Consider the following 17,905-nt stretch of genomic DNA (forward strand, 5'->3'; position numbering starts at 1 on the left):
GACAAGCCTGAAACTCGTGGCTTCGTGTATTTGGTTTTCTGCAGCCGTGGTACGTCCGTCCTTCCTTAGCCGTGCCGCGGTGTGCTGCAGAACACGCAGAAAGAGCAGAAGCCTTGGGCGACGGTGGCCCGGGTCTCTTTGCTTCGTTTGCACCTGCGGTGGGGCAATTAGGGTTTGGCAGCAGGAAGCGGAGAGGAGGCGGGCCGATGTCGCATGGGTTGGCCACTTCTTAGGTCTGCGGCTGGGAGGGGAAGGAGTGCGCGTTAGCGTGTGATGTCGCGGGGCGCCGGATCTAGAAGGGAATCTTCTAGCACAGTTGGAGGTGCGGGTGGGCGGCCATGTCCCGGGAGAACAGCAAAGGCCTTCTCCCCAGACTGTGTGGCTGCCACACCTTGAACACAAAGAGATTAGAAAACCATCCGAGGGGGAAGGTTTTTCACTTTTGTATCCACTCAGAGAAAGACATGTTTGCCGCCCCCCCGTTATCTGTGCTATTCCAATTCTGAATTTTTCAAGGTACCCTAAGCTGGGGACCCAACACCCTGAATCTAACTCTGCAGGAAATGACGTGTTTGCCAAATTCTCGGCATTTGTAAAAAACACCAAGAAGGATGCCAACGAGAGTGAGTACCTGCTGTCTTCCTGTTCAATGCTCTCCACCTGGGGTGCCCCTCGGCCTCTGGCGTGGCTTCTTCTAAGGTCCTGGGAATTCTGACTGATTTCCCTGGGGGTAGGGACCTGTGTCTAGAAATCAGGAAAAAGTACCTTCGACGTAGAATCTGCACGTGCGTCTCAAGAGGTCAAATGCTTCCCCTGGAGGTTGGGAGCCCAGAAAACAATAAGCTTAGGGGCGAAGAATCACCGCCAGGAATTCCCCCGCCGGACCGCGGGAATCCGTTTCAATGAAGCTTCTGCCACTGCTTACCTCACTGTGGGCCTCCCATAAAAAGTTTTGAATAAACGGATGAGTTCTAGAAGGAGCAGTGTTGTGTAGACAGCAGAAGTATTTTCCAGGGAGGAGTGAGTCCTTTATTCAGATCTTAGAAGTCCACATCCTTCCCTCCCAATTCCCCAGTGTGGCCCAGCCATGTGTCGGGAAGGAGAGGAGATCAACTCCTCGTTTCATTGTCGAGAGAAAGGTAACGCTAACTCATACGGCTGGCTTATCTTGGTCATTTCTGGCCTTTCTGTTTTAGTTTATGAAAAGAACCTGTTAAAGGCTTTGAAGAAGCTGGATGATTACTTAAATAGCCCTCTGCCTGATGAAATAGATGCCTACAGCACTGAGGATGTTGTCGTTTCTGGAAGGAAGTTCCTGGATGGGGATGAGCTCACGTTAGCCGACTGTAACCTCTTACCCAAGCTCCACATTATAAAGGTTTGACGTTCCTCCTACCGTAGCTGCTGAACACACGAATGGGGCCTTATTTTATTTCGGCCAGACATTGAAACAATCTAAAAGGCAGACTCCTGAATTAAAGAGTCAGTTGGTTTCTGTTTGAGGCGGTCAAATCCCAGACGTCAGATACATGGATATTCTCAGATATGCTTTAGGTAGTCTCAAGAAACTTCTGGGAAGTTGGGCCCCACCCCTCCATCCTCACTGCTTCTCATTTCAAGTCTAGCCCCCACATCCTAAAGAAAAGTTATATGAGAACAACTTGAGGGCAACGTTGATTATACCTGGCATTTAATGCTCGAGGTTTGGAGACAATGCATGGAATCTGGGAGCAGTGCAGTGTGAATTCAGTTGTTGGTGATAGAAACAGTTCTGTCTGGGGGCGCCTGGGTGGCGCAGTCGGTTAAGCGTCCGACTTCAGCCAGGTCACGATCTCGCGGTTCGTGAGTTCGAGCCCCGCGTCGGGCTCTGGGCTGATGGCTCAGAGCCTGGAGCCTGTTTCTGATTCTGTGTCTCCCTCTCTCTCTGCCCCTCCCCCGTTCATGCTCTGTCTCTCTCTGTCCCAAAAATAAAAAAAAAAAAAAAAAAAAAAAAACAAAAAACGTTGAAACAGTTCTGTCTGGGGATGGCAGAGATGTGTCTTCTCAGCTCTTAATATCACCCCCCTACAGCTAGGGAGCAGCTCCTTGGCCGGGCCTCTGCTAGATTTGGCATCCTGTCTTGCCAGATAGTTGAACAGGAAATCAGCATTGTGGGTCATATATGTTAGGGTTTAAAGTCTCCCTAGACCAGTGGTTCTCCACCATTAGTAGGCGTAAGAATTATTTGGGGAGCTTTCTAGAATTGAAAATCCTCCAGTCCAGCCTCTGGTCTACTAAATCAGAACTTCTAGGGGTGACCCGGAGATTCCAAAGTAGATGGCCCTACCCCTGGCCTCTGGAGTTATGGTGGTCTCTAAGTAGTGCCCCCAGCCTTCACGTCTCATCAGTTGTTATTATCATTATCACCACTGCAATGTTCTTGACCCTCCGTAGCCTCAGAGGCCCCAGGAAGAAACCCAAGCCTTGTTCTGGGGCATCTTGATGATTAAAATCCCCTCAAGTTCAAACCTGGGTCCTCAGTATAAAGATGGGGGAGATGGGCAAGAGGGGGATACAAGTCAAGGACCCTGTAATTTCATAACTCATGTAATTGCCAGTTAGAAACTCACAAATGAGGATCCCATAATCTGTGGTGCTAATGCTCCTGTAGGCTACCAGCTGCCCCTGGTTGTCTTGCCTTTCCTTCCTGTATTTTCTTCTTCCTTCCTGATTCCTTTCCCAACTCTTGTCCCATTTCTCTTCCTTCTTCTCTCTTCCTTGTTGGGCTTGAGGGATACCAACTTGAAATCCAAGCCTTGAAGATGTGGCTGAGCCCTCAAGCGAATGTTTTTTTCAATAGTTTTGCCAGGTCCCCAGCATCTAAAATGTAACGAAAGCATCTCAACTCGTCAAAACCTCCTCTATTTGGGAGCCAGTTTCCAACCAGATATCGACATAGTTGTGTTTTGGTTTAGTCCCTTTAGCGAATGTGTTGTAGTCATTGCCATGACCAGTGTAGCCTCACAGCAGTACGTGGAGGTTGGGGGAAGCAGGAGAGATGCTCCGACCGTTCAGCACTGATTGCCACTTGTTCATCTCCCATGAGGAAAGAGTATTTTAGATTTTGGTAGATCTAAAAGGGGGTAAACTTGAGAGTCAAATAAAACAGCCCAATATTTGACCCGAGAGCCAAATCTTCCAAAGCCATTGGACATCCAAAATACCAAAATAGCTTAATAATCTTTCAGGATGGAATACCTTCTGAAAGGAAATGAGACTCCGTCTAAAAGAATGTATGATAAAAGATGAGAGAGTAAAGGAATTTTTCATCTATTCTCCTTCTTAAAACCCAACACAAGCAATAGGAAAAAAACAGAGCAAAGCTTCGTCTTTCATAAAACTGGAATAGGACAGGATACCAGTTCAGAGACTAAGAAACGTTGTCCGGTGTGAGGTGTCACAGGGCTGAGGCAGGTTTCTCTCTATCTTTAGTGAAGTTCAGGTTTCTCTAAAAGTAAATAGTACAGTCTTGAAATGCCCAACCCAGACTTCTTTGAGGACCGGGGCCATGAGAAGAGAAGCAGGAAACAGCCCCACGCAGATCATTTTCCATCTGAGGTCTCCGGGGAGGCAGAGTTGAAGGAGGAACCATGCAGAGGCGTCATCTTTGTGTCCTGCCGTCCATCCCCTAATCTGAAGGAACAGGGAGAGGAGATGGAGAGAGGGAATGTGCTTTTGGCTGCCGAGCAGAGGAAAGAAACAGTCCTGGAACCCGTCAAAAGAGGGACTGTAAATTTCCTGAGCTTTATTTTTAGCCGTGGTGACCTCCTGCCTAATCTGAGAGCCTCGGAGTGGAGGGTGTCCTAACTCTAACCTTGACTCTGACCTTGACCCTAACCCTAATTTGTCTGTGGAGCGGCGCATAGAGCAGTGTTTGGTGAGAGAGTGTTTGAGGGTAAACATCCAAATTGGTCTTCCAGCTACCCTGTCTCACTCTCTTTGTCCTCCACAGTATTTTTAAGAAGTGATAACTCCGGGGGCGCCTGGATGGCTCAGTCGGTTGAGCAGCCGACTTCGGCTCAGGTCACGATCTCGAGGTCCATGAGTTCGAGCCCCGCGTGGGGCTCTGTGCTGGTGGCTTGGAGCCTGCAGCCTGTTTCAGATTCTGCGTCTCCCTCTCTCTCTCTGCCCCTCCCCCGCTCGTGCTCTGTCTTTCTCTCTCTCTCTCAAAAATAAATAAACATTAAAAAAAAGAAATGCTAACTCCAGTAGATCTGCCTCATTAAAAGACGATTAATAACCAGAAAGAATCCAAGTGGGACCTCTATGTGGATAGAGATGATCAAGAGGGAGGGGGGAAAAAAGAAAGAGAAGGCACAGAAAAAGGAAAAGGCAGGTGAGAAACACATTTCTGATGAAGCACTGCTCCGGTAGATGAGAATACATTCGAGTCAGATACTTCTCTGTGGCCTCTGAGACATGAAAAAGAACATGGATCTTTCGAGAAGAAGCTCAGAGACAGGAACAAGATATCAAAAAATATATATAATATCACAGAGGACATGAAAATCATGAAAAAACCCCCAAACCCTTAAAGACAAATGAAGTAACTTCAGGGGCACCTGGGTGGCTCTGTCAGTTAAGCGTCTGACTTCAGCTCAGGTCATGATCTCGAGGTTCGTGAGTTTGAGCCCCGCGTCAGGCTCTGTGCTGACCGCTCGGAGCCTGGAGTCTGCTTCAGATTCTGTGTCTCCCTCTCTCTCTGCCCCTCCCCTGCTTGCGCTCTGTCTCTCTCTGTCTCTCAAAAATAAATAAATGTTAAAAAAAATTTAAAAAATAGCTTCAGAAATAAGGTACATTTAAGCGAGACATAGAACAAGACATTGCAGAAATTTGTCAGGGGTCTGGAGGGTAAGCCCTAGAACAGTTTCCAAAATTGAATGGACAAGCACAGGGATAAAAATGCTCAGCAATTTCCCAGATGTATATAATCAGGAGCCAGAGAACAGGAAAGGGAAAAGAAAAGAAAAGGAAAGGAAAGGAAAGAAAAGAAGAAGGGAAAATTTATTTTGAACTAAAGGATGATCTGAACCTTCAGTTTAAGCAACATGCCATGTTTGGAAAAATATAGTCCAGAATAATCAACACACGATGACATACCTGATAAATTACTGAACTTTAGGGGTCAGATAGGACACTCTGGGTGTCCAGACCATAATAATAATAATACCAGTAATATTAGTAATAAATAGTAAAGCCGTCTCCAGGGGGAAGAAATTCAGACTTGCCTCTTATGTCTTCATGACCACATTAAAACCAGAAAACAGTGGTTTAATAGTTACAGAGACTTAAAGGAAAGAATGCATGATGTAAGAATTTCCTATCCAGGTAAATTGTTTTTAGCTGGGCTTCTGGTCTTAACAAATTAAGTACTCCTGGGCTGTTTTTTTTTTTTCTTTTTAAAATAAAGTTTCTTTATGATGAATATAGTAATAAAATGATACTGAAAGTAAGAACCCCGGAACAGAGAAGGTGGGTGGTTAAAAGGGTTGGTGATAAACATAGAACCTATTTAAATCCAAAGACAGAATTAAGACCAAACAATGTTATAATAGTTACAGAACAGAATCAGAACATAGTCAACTTGGATGTTTTTACAACCAATAGAAGGGAGATAAGGAAGAAGAAATAGGAAAAACTGTAGTTGTACTAATTTCCTTATTTGTCAAAATCAAGAGTGAGTAGATATCATCTAAACTTGACAAGTCAAGAAATAGAGAATCTCTGTTATTTAAAGCTATGTAGGGAGAGAGACCGAAGACAAGTCGGGGAGGGGCAGAGAGAGAGGAAGACACAGAATCTGAAGCAGGTTCCAGGCTCTGAGCTGTCAGCATAGAGCCTGATGCGGGGCTTGAACTCGTTAAAAAAAAAAAAAAAAATCGATAAAGTTATATAGGAAACCACAGGAAGAGTTAAAACAGACCATAAGCTTCGAAGTTACCAGAAAAAGAAACATACACAAACACAGAAAGACAGAAAACAAAGTATTAAATTCAGAAAATGTACCATAAAAAGAAGATCACTTCTATAGGAGGCAGACACTTAAAAAACTTGCTCAGAGGGGCGCCCGGGCGGCTCAGTCGGTTAAGCGTCCGACTTCGGCTCAGGTCATGATCTCACAGTTCATGAGTTCGAGCCCCGCGTCAGGCTCTGTGCTGACAGCTCGGAGCCTGGATCCTGCGTCTCCTTCTCTCTCTGCCCCCCCCCCACTTGTGCTCTGTCTCTCTCTATCAAAAATAAATGTAAAAAAAATTTTTTTTTAAAAAAACTTTCTCAGAAATGTTAAAAATTAGGAGCGCCTGGGTGGCTCAGTCGGTTAAGCTTCTGTCTCCGGGCTTTGGCTCAGGTCGTGATCTCACAGTTCATGAGATGCAGCCCGGCATCAGGCTCTGTGCTGGCAGTGTGGAGCCTGCTCGGGATTCTCTCTCTCCTTCTCTCTGCCCCTCCCCCGTGTGTGTGTGTGTGTGTGTGTGTGTGTGTGTGTGTGTGCATGCTCCCTCTCTCTCTCTCTCTCTCTCTCTCTCAAAATAAGCAAATACACGTTAAAAAACTGTTAAAATAAAAAAAATAGGCAAAGATAAACCAGGAGTAATAAATAAAATAATACATAAAAGGAATTCCTTTTAAAAAGATTTTTTTTAAGTTTATTTATTTTTGACAGAGAGACAGAGAGAGAGAGAGAGAGAGAGAGAGAGCATGATCGGGGGGAGGGGCAGAGAGAGAGGGAGGCACAGAATCCGAAGCAGGCTCCAGGTTCTGAGCTGTCAGCACAGGGCCTGACACGCGGCTCGAACTCACAGATCGAGAGATCATGACCTGAGCCGAAGTCGGACGCTCAACTGACTGAGCCACCCAGGCGCCCCAAGGAATTCTTAACATTAATATCCCTAAAGTTGAATTGAAGCAAGATATTAAACGATTGAGGAGGGTTTCTGACAGGCATTTGGTCTTGTTTTGCTGCATCAGTGGCTTCTAGCCTGCAAAATCTGCATAATCAGGTCCCAAGGTCTTCTAATTTGTGTGAAGTCCCATGTTCAGTTCAGCCACACATCCCAGAAACCAATGCAACAGGAGACAACGCAGAAAAGGCCTTTGTGGCTCTGGGTTCCTGTTCGGGGATGAATTGCACCGCCTCCCCCACCCCCATTCATATGTTGAAGTCCGAATCCCCAGCACCTCAGGACATAACCTTATTTGGAAATGGTATCTTCGGAGATGTAATTCCTTCCTTAAGATGAGGTCATAGTGGAGTAGAGTGGGACCCCTATCCAATAGGACTGGTGTCCTTATAAAAAAAAAAAAAGGTAATTTGGACACAGAGACACACAGAGGGAGAAACTACCAGAAGCTGGGGAGAGAAGAGACCTTTCCCTAGAACTTCCGGAGGGAATGTGTCCTGTTGACTCCTTGATTTTGGAGTTCAGGCCTCCAGGAGCGTGAGAGAAGAAGCTTCTGTTGTTCTAAGCCACCCAGGTTGTAGTACTTTGTCACAGTGGCCCCAGTTAACTGATAGCGTCTCCCACAGTATCACCCTCCTTTGTGGCGAATTCCCCAACGGGGCCCCTGGAGCCAGAGGAAGCATCCCCCACTGTTGTCGTTCCCATGATGCTCACTCTCAATTGCCCTGTCCTCACATCTACCATTTCCGGGAGGACAAGGATTTGTGTCCATTTGTTGACAATGAGGTAATGTGTTCAGTGACAGAATGATGGAAATCTGCAGAAATAATATGCGCAGATATCTGGGATTTCAGGAGGTAAGGCTCAGCAAGTAGGAAAAAGAGAGCATTTCACGGTGATCCCAGCACAACCTAAAGGGAAGATCTTCACGAATCTTTAGGCACCAAATAACACAGCAAGCAGAACACACAAAGTCAAAACTGCCAGCAACACGAGGAGAAGTCCACCAGAGTAGAGACCAAATTCGTACCAGTGGATCCCAATTCATCTGGGATAAATTGGTGGGCAGGGCTGTGTGGAGTCTCTGTTTTCAGCCCAGTAATTTCATGAGCTTTCCCATCGCCCGTATGCCCTATGCAAGGTTGACGTGTAATTTGGGGTAACCTGACTGGCTTTAGGAAGAATGCGTCAGGACTCAAGAAAGAGAATACATCACACACCTCCAAAGAATGGATTGTCTGATCTGATGGCCTACACTAGTGGGTTTTTCCTTTGCTGATTATTTCCTCTTGATTTTCAGATCGTGGCCAAGAGATACAGAGATTTTGAATTTCCTTCTGAAATGACTGGCATCTGGAGATACTTGAACAATGCTTATGCTAGGGACGAGTTCATGAATACGTGTCCAGCCGACCAGGAGATTGAACATGCATATTCAGATGTTGCAAAAAGAATGAAGTGAAGCTGTCTTATTTCTCAGTGGTACGAGCTAGGCTGTGATGAGAATGTATTCTTTGTGGGGCGCCTGGGTGGCTCAGTCGGTTGAGCGTCCGACTTCGGCTCAGGTCACGATCTCACGGTTCGCGGGTCGGGCTCCGTGCTGACAGCTTGGAGCTTGGAGCCTGCTTCGGATTCTGTGTCTCCCCCTCTCTCTGCTCCTCCCCCACTCACTCTCTGTCGGTCTCTCTCTCAAAAATAAACATTTACAAAAATTTAAAAAAAAAAGAATGTATTCTTTGTGAGTGGTCTTTTGTTTTCCTTCCAATAGCCATCGTGCCCATATTTTAATAACACCATATCGTAGTGAGATCCACTCAACCCAGATGATACATGGCCTTGTGACTTGTCAACTCACTTGTGTATCTGAATAATACCAGTATCTATTGTGACACATACCAGTTGTCCAGTTGACATTAACTTACTTCTTTGGCATTCGCGGACACTGTAACTCACGATGTTGGGGCATGTGATTTTGAGTTTCCAGTTTCTTTTAAGTTTTTTTTTTTTTAACATTTATTTATTTTTGAGACAGAGAGGGACAGAGCATGAAGAGGGGAGGGGCAGAGAGAGAGGGAGACACAGAATCTGAAGCAGGCTCCACGCGGGGCTCGAACTCACGGACCGTGAGACCATGACCTGAGCCGAAGTCGGCCGCTTAACCGACCGAGCCACCCAGGCGCCCCTTGAGCTTCCAGTTTCAAAGCAAATTAGATGTGGGTTCAATTCCTCCTTCAACAGTTAAAAAATTGGTCTGTCCCTGATAGTTTTCATAGTCATATACAGCTTGTTTCTCTCCCCCAAAATAGGAGTTTAAGTTTCTTCAGAATGAAAAGATTGTTTTTTTTTTTTTTTCAACTTTTATTTATTTTTGGGACAGAGAGAGACAGAGCATGAACGGGGGAGGGGCAGAGAGAGAGGGAGACACAGAATCGGAAACAGGCTCCAGGCTCCGAGCCATCAGCCCAGAGCCTGACGCGGGTCTCGAACTCATGGACCGCGAGATCGTGACCTGGCTGAAGTCGGACGTTTAACCGACTGCGCCACCCAGGCGCCCCAATATTTTAAAACGATGTCAGAGAGTCTAAGGAAGAAAAACCATCGCCTAAAATTTCACTCCACCTAAATAACTGCTAATAACTTGTTGGTGAACCTCTTCCCGTTTGTTAGTCTCTCACAGACACTCGCACGGCATACGACTCCACTCATATGAACTTGGTGACGGGACATGTTAGTAATGCCTTGATGATCATCCATAGGGGACCTGAGACACACAAAAAGGTTCGGCACTGAAGGGCTGCTGGAGGAAGCTTGCGAACAGGTTTCACTGGTGGAGAATTGGAGTCCAGAGATCTGCAAGGACCCACAGGGACCAGTGGGGACCGGGAGCCGTGGGGCGTCCCTTCTCTGCCTTGTTTCCGCCCTGGTGATGCCAGCTGCCTCTGGGTTCAGGGCAGGCAGGAGAGGAGAGGGCCAATCATGTGTCTTTTGTTCCAGTTACCTTTCTGATGCCTTCTCTCGCTCCCCCCACCCCGCTCAGGAGACCCCCCGACTCATGAGGTGCAGCTCCCAGCTGCACTTTGGAGAATCCTCCCGCCCTGGGATGAAGTGTGGGCCAAACACGCTTCGATTCCTTCCAAGGGTCGCCCTGTCTCAGACCCAACACTGGGCTTCTTCGGCAGTGATGCGGTGTGGGGCTGGCCTGGTCGTCGTTGCTTCTCTGCCCTTTACAGTGGCATTTTGACGTCGGGCAGGGAAACTCCAGAAAGGCTGGATTCGTGGTGACTACTCTTGGGCAGTCCTGGTAACCGGTCAAGTTGGGGAGGAAGTGGAAACTATCGGCTCAAAGAGTGCTCTGGTGTACCTGTGGCTTCCCCGCCACCGTCCCCCGCAGCCAGCTTCCACCTGCCGTGCGTGTGGGCTGGACTTCCTGGCTCCACCTGAAGGCGAGGAGACAACACGGCAGGTTCTGTACAGATACTCATCGAGAACCCTTTGGGTCTGAGCATTCGCGGCCAGACTGTGTTCCTTTGACGTTTATATACATTTTACAGAAATCCCCTTGTCCAGTTGGCTGTAGCATTTGGTTGATGCTGAGTGCTCAATTTTCTTTTTAAGTAAACATTTGTTCTCTGGGCGCTTGTACATGAAACCAAGATCTTTGATCTTTTTTCGCTTTGCCTGCCTCACCTAGATGTCAAGAAACAAAATGGACAGGGACGGCTTCCTTTAAAACGACGAGAGCAACGTCAAACCAGAGATTTGGTTGGTAATGAAATTAGAAATAATCTGTATTTGTACTGTGAGCCGCAAAGGCATTTTAATGGAGACTTGCAGAGGTCAGAAAAGACATGTGTGACCCGACCTTGTCCAGGTGGCCACAGCCGAGGTCCTCAGACTGTTCTAGGTTTCACTGTGGTTGTAGCAAAGTGGGTAGTCCCTGGCCAGCACCCACTCCTCTTTCCTACCTCCACGGCCCGTTCACAGGCCCCTAAGAGGCTATTCCTTTGTGGGGAAGGTGAGAAATATTCCAGGGCTGTTCGCTGGCTTAGAGTCTTTATCACAATGTCGGTTCTGAAACAAAATACGCTTGTTTTTCAAAACATACCGTACAGAATGCAACTGAGGGCACTCAGTGAATGAATCCCCGCTTTGAGGCTTCCTGAGAAGTTTCTTGATGACATCTGCTCCCCGTCTCTTCCTCCCCCTCCCCTCCGTGATGGGTTCCCCGATGTACTCCCGGGCGAGTGGACAAGGCCAGTGGCCATCAGAGGCTGGCCGGGGATTACCCACTACTCAGCTAACCTGCTGGGCTCTGTCCCCGGCAAAGCCGTCCTTCCAGTTGGCTAACGCTTGGGAACCTGAGTCAGGCTCCTTTCTGAAGCGCCAACCTTCTACTACTAAATACTTTACGTACACCTGCTAGGGCCCTGGGAAGCCGTTAAATCTTCCAGATTCCCTCAGGGCCCCGGATCATCATACCAGGAGGAGAGCAATGGTCATTGCTCAGGACATTCCTTGGTTTTGTAAAAGGGTGTTCAAATAGCATTGAGGTTTGTGTTTGCTTGCTTGCTTTTCCCTTATCTGGCATTAAGTGCTAACAAGTTCAACATGGTACTAACCTCTTCCCTGTGAGGAGCTTTGAAGCAGGGGTGATGTTTAAAAAACCCAAAAACCAAACAGCAGCAGACGCAGGGTCCTAAATCTGCCCTCGATACCTCTGACACGTCTGAATAATCATTTGATCTCTCTGGAGTCTTGCTCTTCTTATCTGGAAAATGGGAACGATAGCTCGAGGTCAAGGAGAAATCGGTGTACTTAGAAGTTCTCTGCGAAAGCTGTAATGCAGCTGGCTGCATACGCCTAATTTTTTCCTGTATTTTCTCTTATATGGGTCCTGTCAAAATGGACAGGTTTATAGGACCTTGAACTTTTCTCCAGGAGGGAAAGGCAGTTATGCCCTGACCACCTGCTTCTGGGTAACGAAGCCCCCTCCCCACCCCCCAACTCCCCATGGGATGGTGGCCACTAACTGCTCAGCTGTCCCCTTTGGTAAGTCACTGTGGGCTGGTCCAGATACCTTGGGAACCGGATGGACTCCACAGTGGGCTGATGGCTCCATCGGGACCCTTCCCATCTGGCCCCGAGACACAGTTTTCAGTTGTGTGACATGTGCTTGAGTCCCTGAGTCGTGGAAAAACAGGGAAATCAATGTGAGCGGTGCTCAAGCCACAGCTGGAGGTCCACCCAGGCCCCGTTGTCCTCATTCTCACCACTAGGTGGCGTTTCCTTTCATGCCCGGAAGTGGGCAGGGGGCGGGGGTCTCATCCCACCTTGGGCTCCAGGCAGGTACCAGCTGGGTTGACCCACATCCTCCCCCCCCGCCCCCATCCTGGTCTGATGCAGATTCAGCTTCAGGACATCATACCCAGTCCAGCCTTCCTGGGGTCATTCAAGGGCAGCCCACCCGTCAAAGGGGCTTTCCAGGGCCAGAGAAGCAAAGCGTAAAATGCTCCTGATGGTCTCTGCCCAGCTTCCAGAAGGTCCACACCCAAGTTGGGCTGTATTTTCTGATGCGCTGCAGGATGTCTGTGGTGGGGCTTCTGCTCTCTCCTGCAGCTTTCTGTCCAACCACGGAAAGTGCTCTCGAGGACAAGAGGCTCCTGGTCAAGACTACCTCAAACACAACTCAGCCACTTCCTGTTTGTGAAACCAGATGGGGGTGGGGTGGGCACTGTTTCATGGGCTTCAGGAGCCAAGGCCCCTCGGGCCCCTCCTTGGCCTCTTCCTCTCCAAGCCCACGAGCCCGGTGCTCCCTCCTGGAGCCCAACGCCCTGACGGCTCAGAGATACATGAAGGTTTCATGGAAGGGACAAGTCTCTAGGATCATGAGAAACCTTGCGGCGTCTGAGATTTCCACTTCCTCTCCTCACCAGCCCTGGCTCTCGGGCCGGCACACCTCCCTGAGCTGCCTTGTGGTCTGCTCACAGCCCTGGGCTTGGAAGGAGGGGGCCGTGGTCGGTGGGGGCAGGCGCTGTCTCACCTCCATGCCCGGGCTGTGTCCCCACAAACCTCCTTTCGGTTACTCGCCCGCACCCAAGGATGGAGGGCCTGTGCCTTGGGCTGGGGCCAAGGGCTGGGGCCAAGTCTGACAACCTACTTAGTTGTTCCCCAATCAGTTGCCAAGCACTCAATAAATCCATCCATTGATTTTACCGTAGAACTATATCAAAAAGCGGCCAGGGAGCCTGGACGTGGCTCCCACCGACTGGCCCCCAGTCCTCAGACCTGCCAAGCGACCCGGGGCTCAGCCTCGACCCTCCCCGAGGTGCTTTGCACTGTTTTGCATCCTGGGGTGCTGATTTCTTGGAAGTGCTCCTTAGTAAAGGAAGGCCGTCGGACAGCCGGTGGTCAAACCGGAAGGCACCTTCCTTGCAACCGCACAGGAAGTGGACCAGGAAGGATTTTATCCACGGCCTTCTGCTCAGAAGAAATGAAAGAGCCGAAAGGGAGGCAGACCTTGGATTTTTCCAGAAGAGGACTCACAGGAAGAAGAAGGTGGAGGAAGGGGAAGAAGGGAAAGGAGGAAGAGGGAAGGCAGGGGGGGGTGAGGGACTCCCCGCAGGGGTGGAGGTGACTGTGGCTCACACCACAGGTATGTCAGTACTTTCTGGTGCCTGAGGGGTCTTTCAGGAAGCCCAAGAAGTAGACACAGCTACAAATTGCCTGGTGTTGAGGTTTGTGAATGGCAGGCGTGGGCTCCAGAGGCGCTGGACGGCTTGTGAGCTCTGGGCAGTGCCGGCTGGTCACGTGATGTGGCAGAGTTTTTGAAATGTATGCACGCAGTGGTCTTCTTAAACATGTGTACCCACTTTCCCAACGGTGTGGACTGGAGTAAAAGAAGCAAAAGAAAGCAAAAGAAAAACAGAAGTTATCTTAACAAGGGTTTTTGCCTCTTGACCTTTCAGTCCGTCCGAGGCTGAGGTGTTGAGGCCTGGTCCTGTCACGGGGTTCCCCCTCCTCGTCATCTTGGGTTCGACCAAGTTCGGAGCCAAGAGGAAGGAGAAAATGGGTTAGGGAGGCATCTAGGGTTGGAAAGGAGACGGGACGGCGGGGCCTGGTCTTGCCTCCATCGGAATCTTTCCGTTTCTATTTCGTCTTATTTTCTGTATGTATGTATGCGTGTGTGTGCGTGCGTGTTTCGTGTAGTTCACAAATGAGTCACTAGTCCCGAAAGAATATTCTGTGAAAGAAAACGTTAGGGTCATCTGGCAGTGCTTTGGATGTTGGATGGGCCTCCAGTGTATACTTTGGGATTTTTTGCTAGCTCAGGCAGGGGGGGGAAGAAGAATTTGTTGTATCGAGTATGATCCTGGAGTGACTAGGAAAAAAGATGACAAAGAAGTGAAAAGAAATGTTTCTTGCTTTTATTTCATTTTTGAAAATGTATTTTAAAGTTTTATATTTACTGAGAGAGAGAGAGAGAGACAGAGAAAGAGAGAGAGAGGGAGAGAGAGGGGGAGGGGCAGAAAGAGAGGGAGAGAGAGAATCCCAAGCAGGCTCTGTGCCGTCAGCCCAGAGCCCAATGCAGGGCTTAAACTCATCAACCATTGACGTCGTGACCTGAACCCAAACCGAGAGTCGGATGCATAACCGACTGAGCCACCCAGGCACCCCACTTCTTGCTTTTAAAAAAATGTGTGGTTACAATGAGAAAAGAGAATGGTGGCCAGAAAGATGCCTAAGAATATGTACAATGGAGACCAATCGGGCAAGTGGGCACTTAGATGTTTACAAGGTTGCTGAGGGGATGTTGCCACAAATGAAATAAGAGAAGTGATAAAGCACATTCATATAGCATTCACAGTTTGCAAAGCCTGCACAAGCGTATGCGGTCCCCTGGGCCCTGGGTGTGCATTGCGACGCAGTGAGGGGACGGCCATCTTGCCTCATGGGCCTGGAGGAGCCTCACTTGCTTCTTTCTCATGAATGGAGGGTGCAGACCACCGCAGAGACCCTGTTCTGTCGACTTCAGGGCCTTGTACCGTCTAGAGGGAGCGGGACGTTCCGGTCAGAGAACTGGCAGCTTCTAGTTCGGAGACAGCAGTGAATGGAGGGGAGGGAATGGCTAACCTTTTGCCGGCTTCAAGTGTTCGTCCGAAAAGTAAGCCGTTGGGCTAGATTGGTGGGTTTTCAATCTTGACTTCATGTTACCATCCTCTGGGTGCTTTAAAAATGATCGCCGCGCAAGCCACACCTCCGACCAGTCGAATTGGAATCTTTGGGGCTGGGTTTGGACACTGGTGTTTCCAAAATCTTCCCAGGTAATTCTCTTGTGCCTCCGGTGTCTGGATGTTCTTTGAGCTATTTCCAAGCCCAAAGTCTCTAATTTCTGGGTCTGGGTGACGAGTCCTGGTGGGGGTGGGCCGGGGAGGGGAGTGATGGAGGGGTTGCACCTACAGTCTATCTCTACTCTCAGGGCAGCTGGTTGAACTAGCCTTGAGCATACATATAACACGACTATACCAGCTTGAATAGTGTCCCTCCCGATGCGTGCCCACTCAGAGTCTCAGAGTGTGGCCTTATTTGGAAAGAGGGTCTTGGCAGATGGAATTAGTAAAATTAAGATGAGGCCTTATTGGATTTGGGTGTCTTATTGGATCTGGGTGGACCCCAAACCTAATATGACTGGTGCCTTTATAAGAACAGAAGACACTGAGACGTACAGACACGGAGGGAAGGGGCCACGTAAAGGTGGAGGCAGAGACAGAAGTGGTGTAGCCACCAGCCACGGGCTGCCCAGGCTTGTCTGCAGCCAGCAGAAGCCGGAAGAGGCAAGGAAGGGTCCTCCCCTAGAACTTTCAGAGGGAGCACGTTTCTGCCAACACCTCCATTTCAGACTCCTGGCCTCCGGAACAGCCGGGGAATACATTTCTGTCGTCTAAGGCCCCTGACTCCGGGGTACTCTGTTACTGCGGCCCCAGGAAGCTTTACCCAGGGAGGTCTGGATCTTGGAGTGACCGGGCCATTTCATCTTTACATAGTTCCTGGGGATTCCGGAGCTGACAGCACAGGCAGGGGGAGGCAAGTCGGCCCAGGGGAGCTGGCTTTGTGCTTCCGGAGCAAGGACAGCGAGGTACAGACTGAGCCAGGGTCTGTCTCCTTGAGGGCTGGTTTAACCAACGGGCAGCGCTTGGGTCATTTTGTGCTAGAGGAAAGGTGACCAGATGGGAAATGGCTGAGAGCCCTGCGGGCTGGTCCTGCCCCTGCTGCTTCTGACTGGGGTGGGGGCTTGGGAGAGGCAGCCAACCTTCCGGGGCCTCAGTCTCCTCCTCTGTCCAACGCAGAGATCGGATGGTGGGTAATCCCAGGAAGTTGCCCACCGATGAGTTGTCAACCCTGAGCCAGCGAGGCCATTAAGCGTCAGTAGCCACAATGCTTGGGGACAGGGCCTCCCCGCACAGACGAGCAGCCCTTGCCCCAGGTCTGGTTCTAAGCTCAGGCCCGTTTAGCTGCCTGGGTTAGTGATTACGGATAGATGTTTTGCTTTCTGGTTAGAGTCACTTGCCCCATTTAGGAATATCTCTGCAGCCTGTGACTACACTAGAGATATCTAATCACCTGGTCATTTAATATGAAGGATGGTAACCCCCCACAAAGGGGTCTAATGAGCTACTTTTTCTCAGAACGCCTTCTATGGCATCAACCGGACTTTCTCTAACCCAAAGGTGCCAGGTGTAGCGACGTTGGGAGGCCTTCTCAGTACCCGCTCCCCCACCCATACAGCAGCCTGCTTTGAACATTCGCCTTGACGGGGAAAAGTGGGCCCAGAAAATATGGATACGGAGAAGCGGTGGGGAAAACGTCGGGCGCATTTTCTCTCTGCAATTCTAGGGCGATGTACGGGTTTTCTCTGCCACCAGCAGATGACCTCAAACTGAGCAGCTTAACACGGCCCATGGTTGCTGACTCGTGGCAGTCCCACAGCATGGCAGAGCTGGGCTCTTTGCTCAGGGTCTCACAGGCTGCAGTCAAGGTGTCAGGCAGGCCTGTGATTCTTATCTGAGGCCCGGGGATCCCTTTCTAAAGTCACTGGTCGTTAGCGGAATTCAGGTCCTTGCCGTTGTGAGACTGAGGCCTTCCGCTTTGAGAGACCATCCATCACTGCCCCCTATGTAGTTCTCTCCTTAATGTGGCCCTTTGCTTCTGCCAGGTCAGCAGAAGAATGTCTCCGCTGCCTGAGAACTCTCCGACTTCTTTTAAGTCTGACCTGTAGTCCCTCACTCATCTGATGAAGTCAGGTCCATGCAGGATAACGTCCTTCAGGAAAGTTGACAGAGCAAGGCCTCTAATAACACATGCAAACTCCCTTCATCTTTGCCATATGATGTAGCCTGCTCAGATGAATGACACTCCACCGGTGTTCACGGGTCCTGTCCGTCCCCCCCGCCCCCCGGCTAAGGGTGGGGGAATTATGCGAGGCGTGCACACTGGGGTCTAGGGATCCTGGGGGCTATCTCAGGATTCTCCCGTCACTGATGACTTGGAGAATCTGTAATGGCCTTTCCAGAAGAAGTCTGCCGCCCAGTACCCAACGCACGGGTTGAGGTCAGCTGAGATGGCATTGTCCACGTCTCAGATGGCCCCAGGCCTCACCAGAGCACCAAACGTCTGCTGCATATGTTCTTGGAAGGCTTCCCTGATATGCTTCTACTCCTAATCCTTAGGCTCAAGCACCCATGGAGCAAGAACGTATGGTGTTCCCATGAAGTCCACTGACTCGATTTCCAGGTTCCTCTGACAAAGCAGGAATCTGTTGACCTTTAAGTCCTGGCACCAAATGTACCTATTTACCCAGGCTTTTGCCAAAGGGTGGGGAGAGAGGGTGAAGGAAGGATTCTTTGCAGTTGGTCAATACTGTGCTTTGTTGTTATTTTGCTCCATGGTGCACAGGTGGCCAAGCGTCCCAC

The 17,905-nt window shown here is 49.4% G+C and overlaps 1 protein-coding gene across 1 annotated transcript in view; it reads left to right on the plus strand.

The window, feature by feature from the left end:
* The window catches only part of CLIC6 (CLIC family member 6), a 44,836-nt gene extending 36,187 nt beyond the window's left edge, over nucleotides 1-8,649 (plus strand). Inside the window, exons 4-6 of the mRNA XM_086675923.1 lie at nucleotides 517-623; nucleotides 1,197-1,378; nucleotides 8,239-8,649. Coding sequence (XP_086532049.1) covers nucleotides 517-623; nucleotides 1,197-1,378; nucleotides 8,239-8,400 — 451 coding nt within the window. The 3' untranslated portion in view covers nucleotides 8,401-8,649. The remainder of the gene's footprint in view (nucleotides 1-516; nucleotides 624-1,196; nucleotides 1,379-8,238) is intronic.
* Nucleotides 8,650-17,905: the final 9,256 nt, after the last annotated feature.

Source organism: Puma concolor, chromosome C2, assembly GCF_028749965.1.
Source record: "Puma concolor isolate L17-30 chromosome C2, mPumCon1.1.hap2, whole genome shotgun sequence".
NCBI classification, from domain to species: Eukaryota; Metazoa; Chordata; class Mammalia; order Carnivora; family Felidae; genus Puma; species Puma concolor.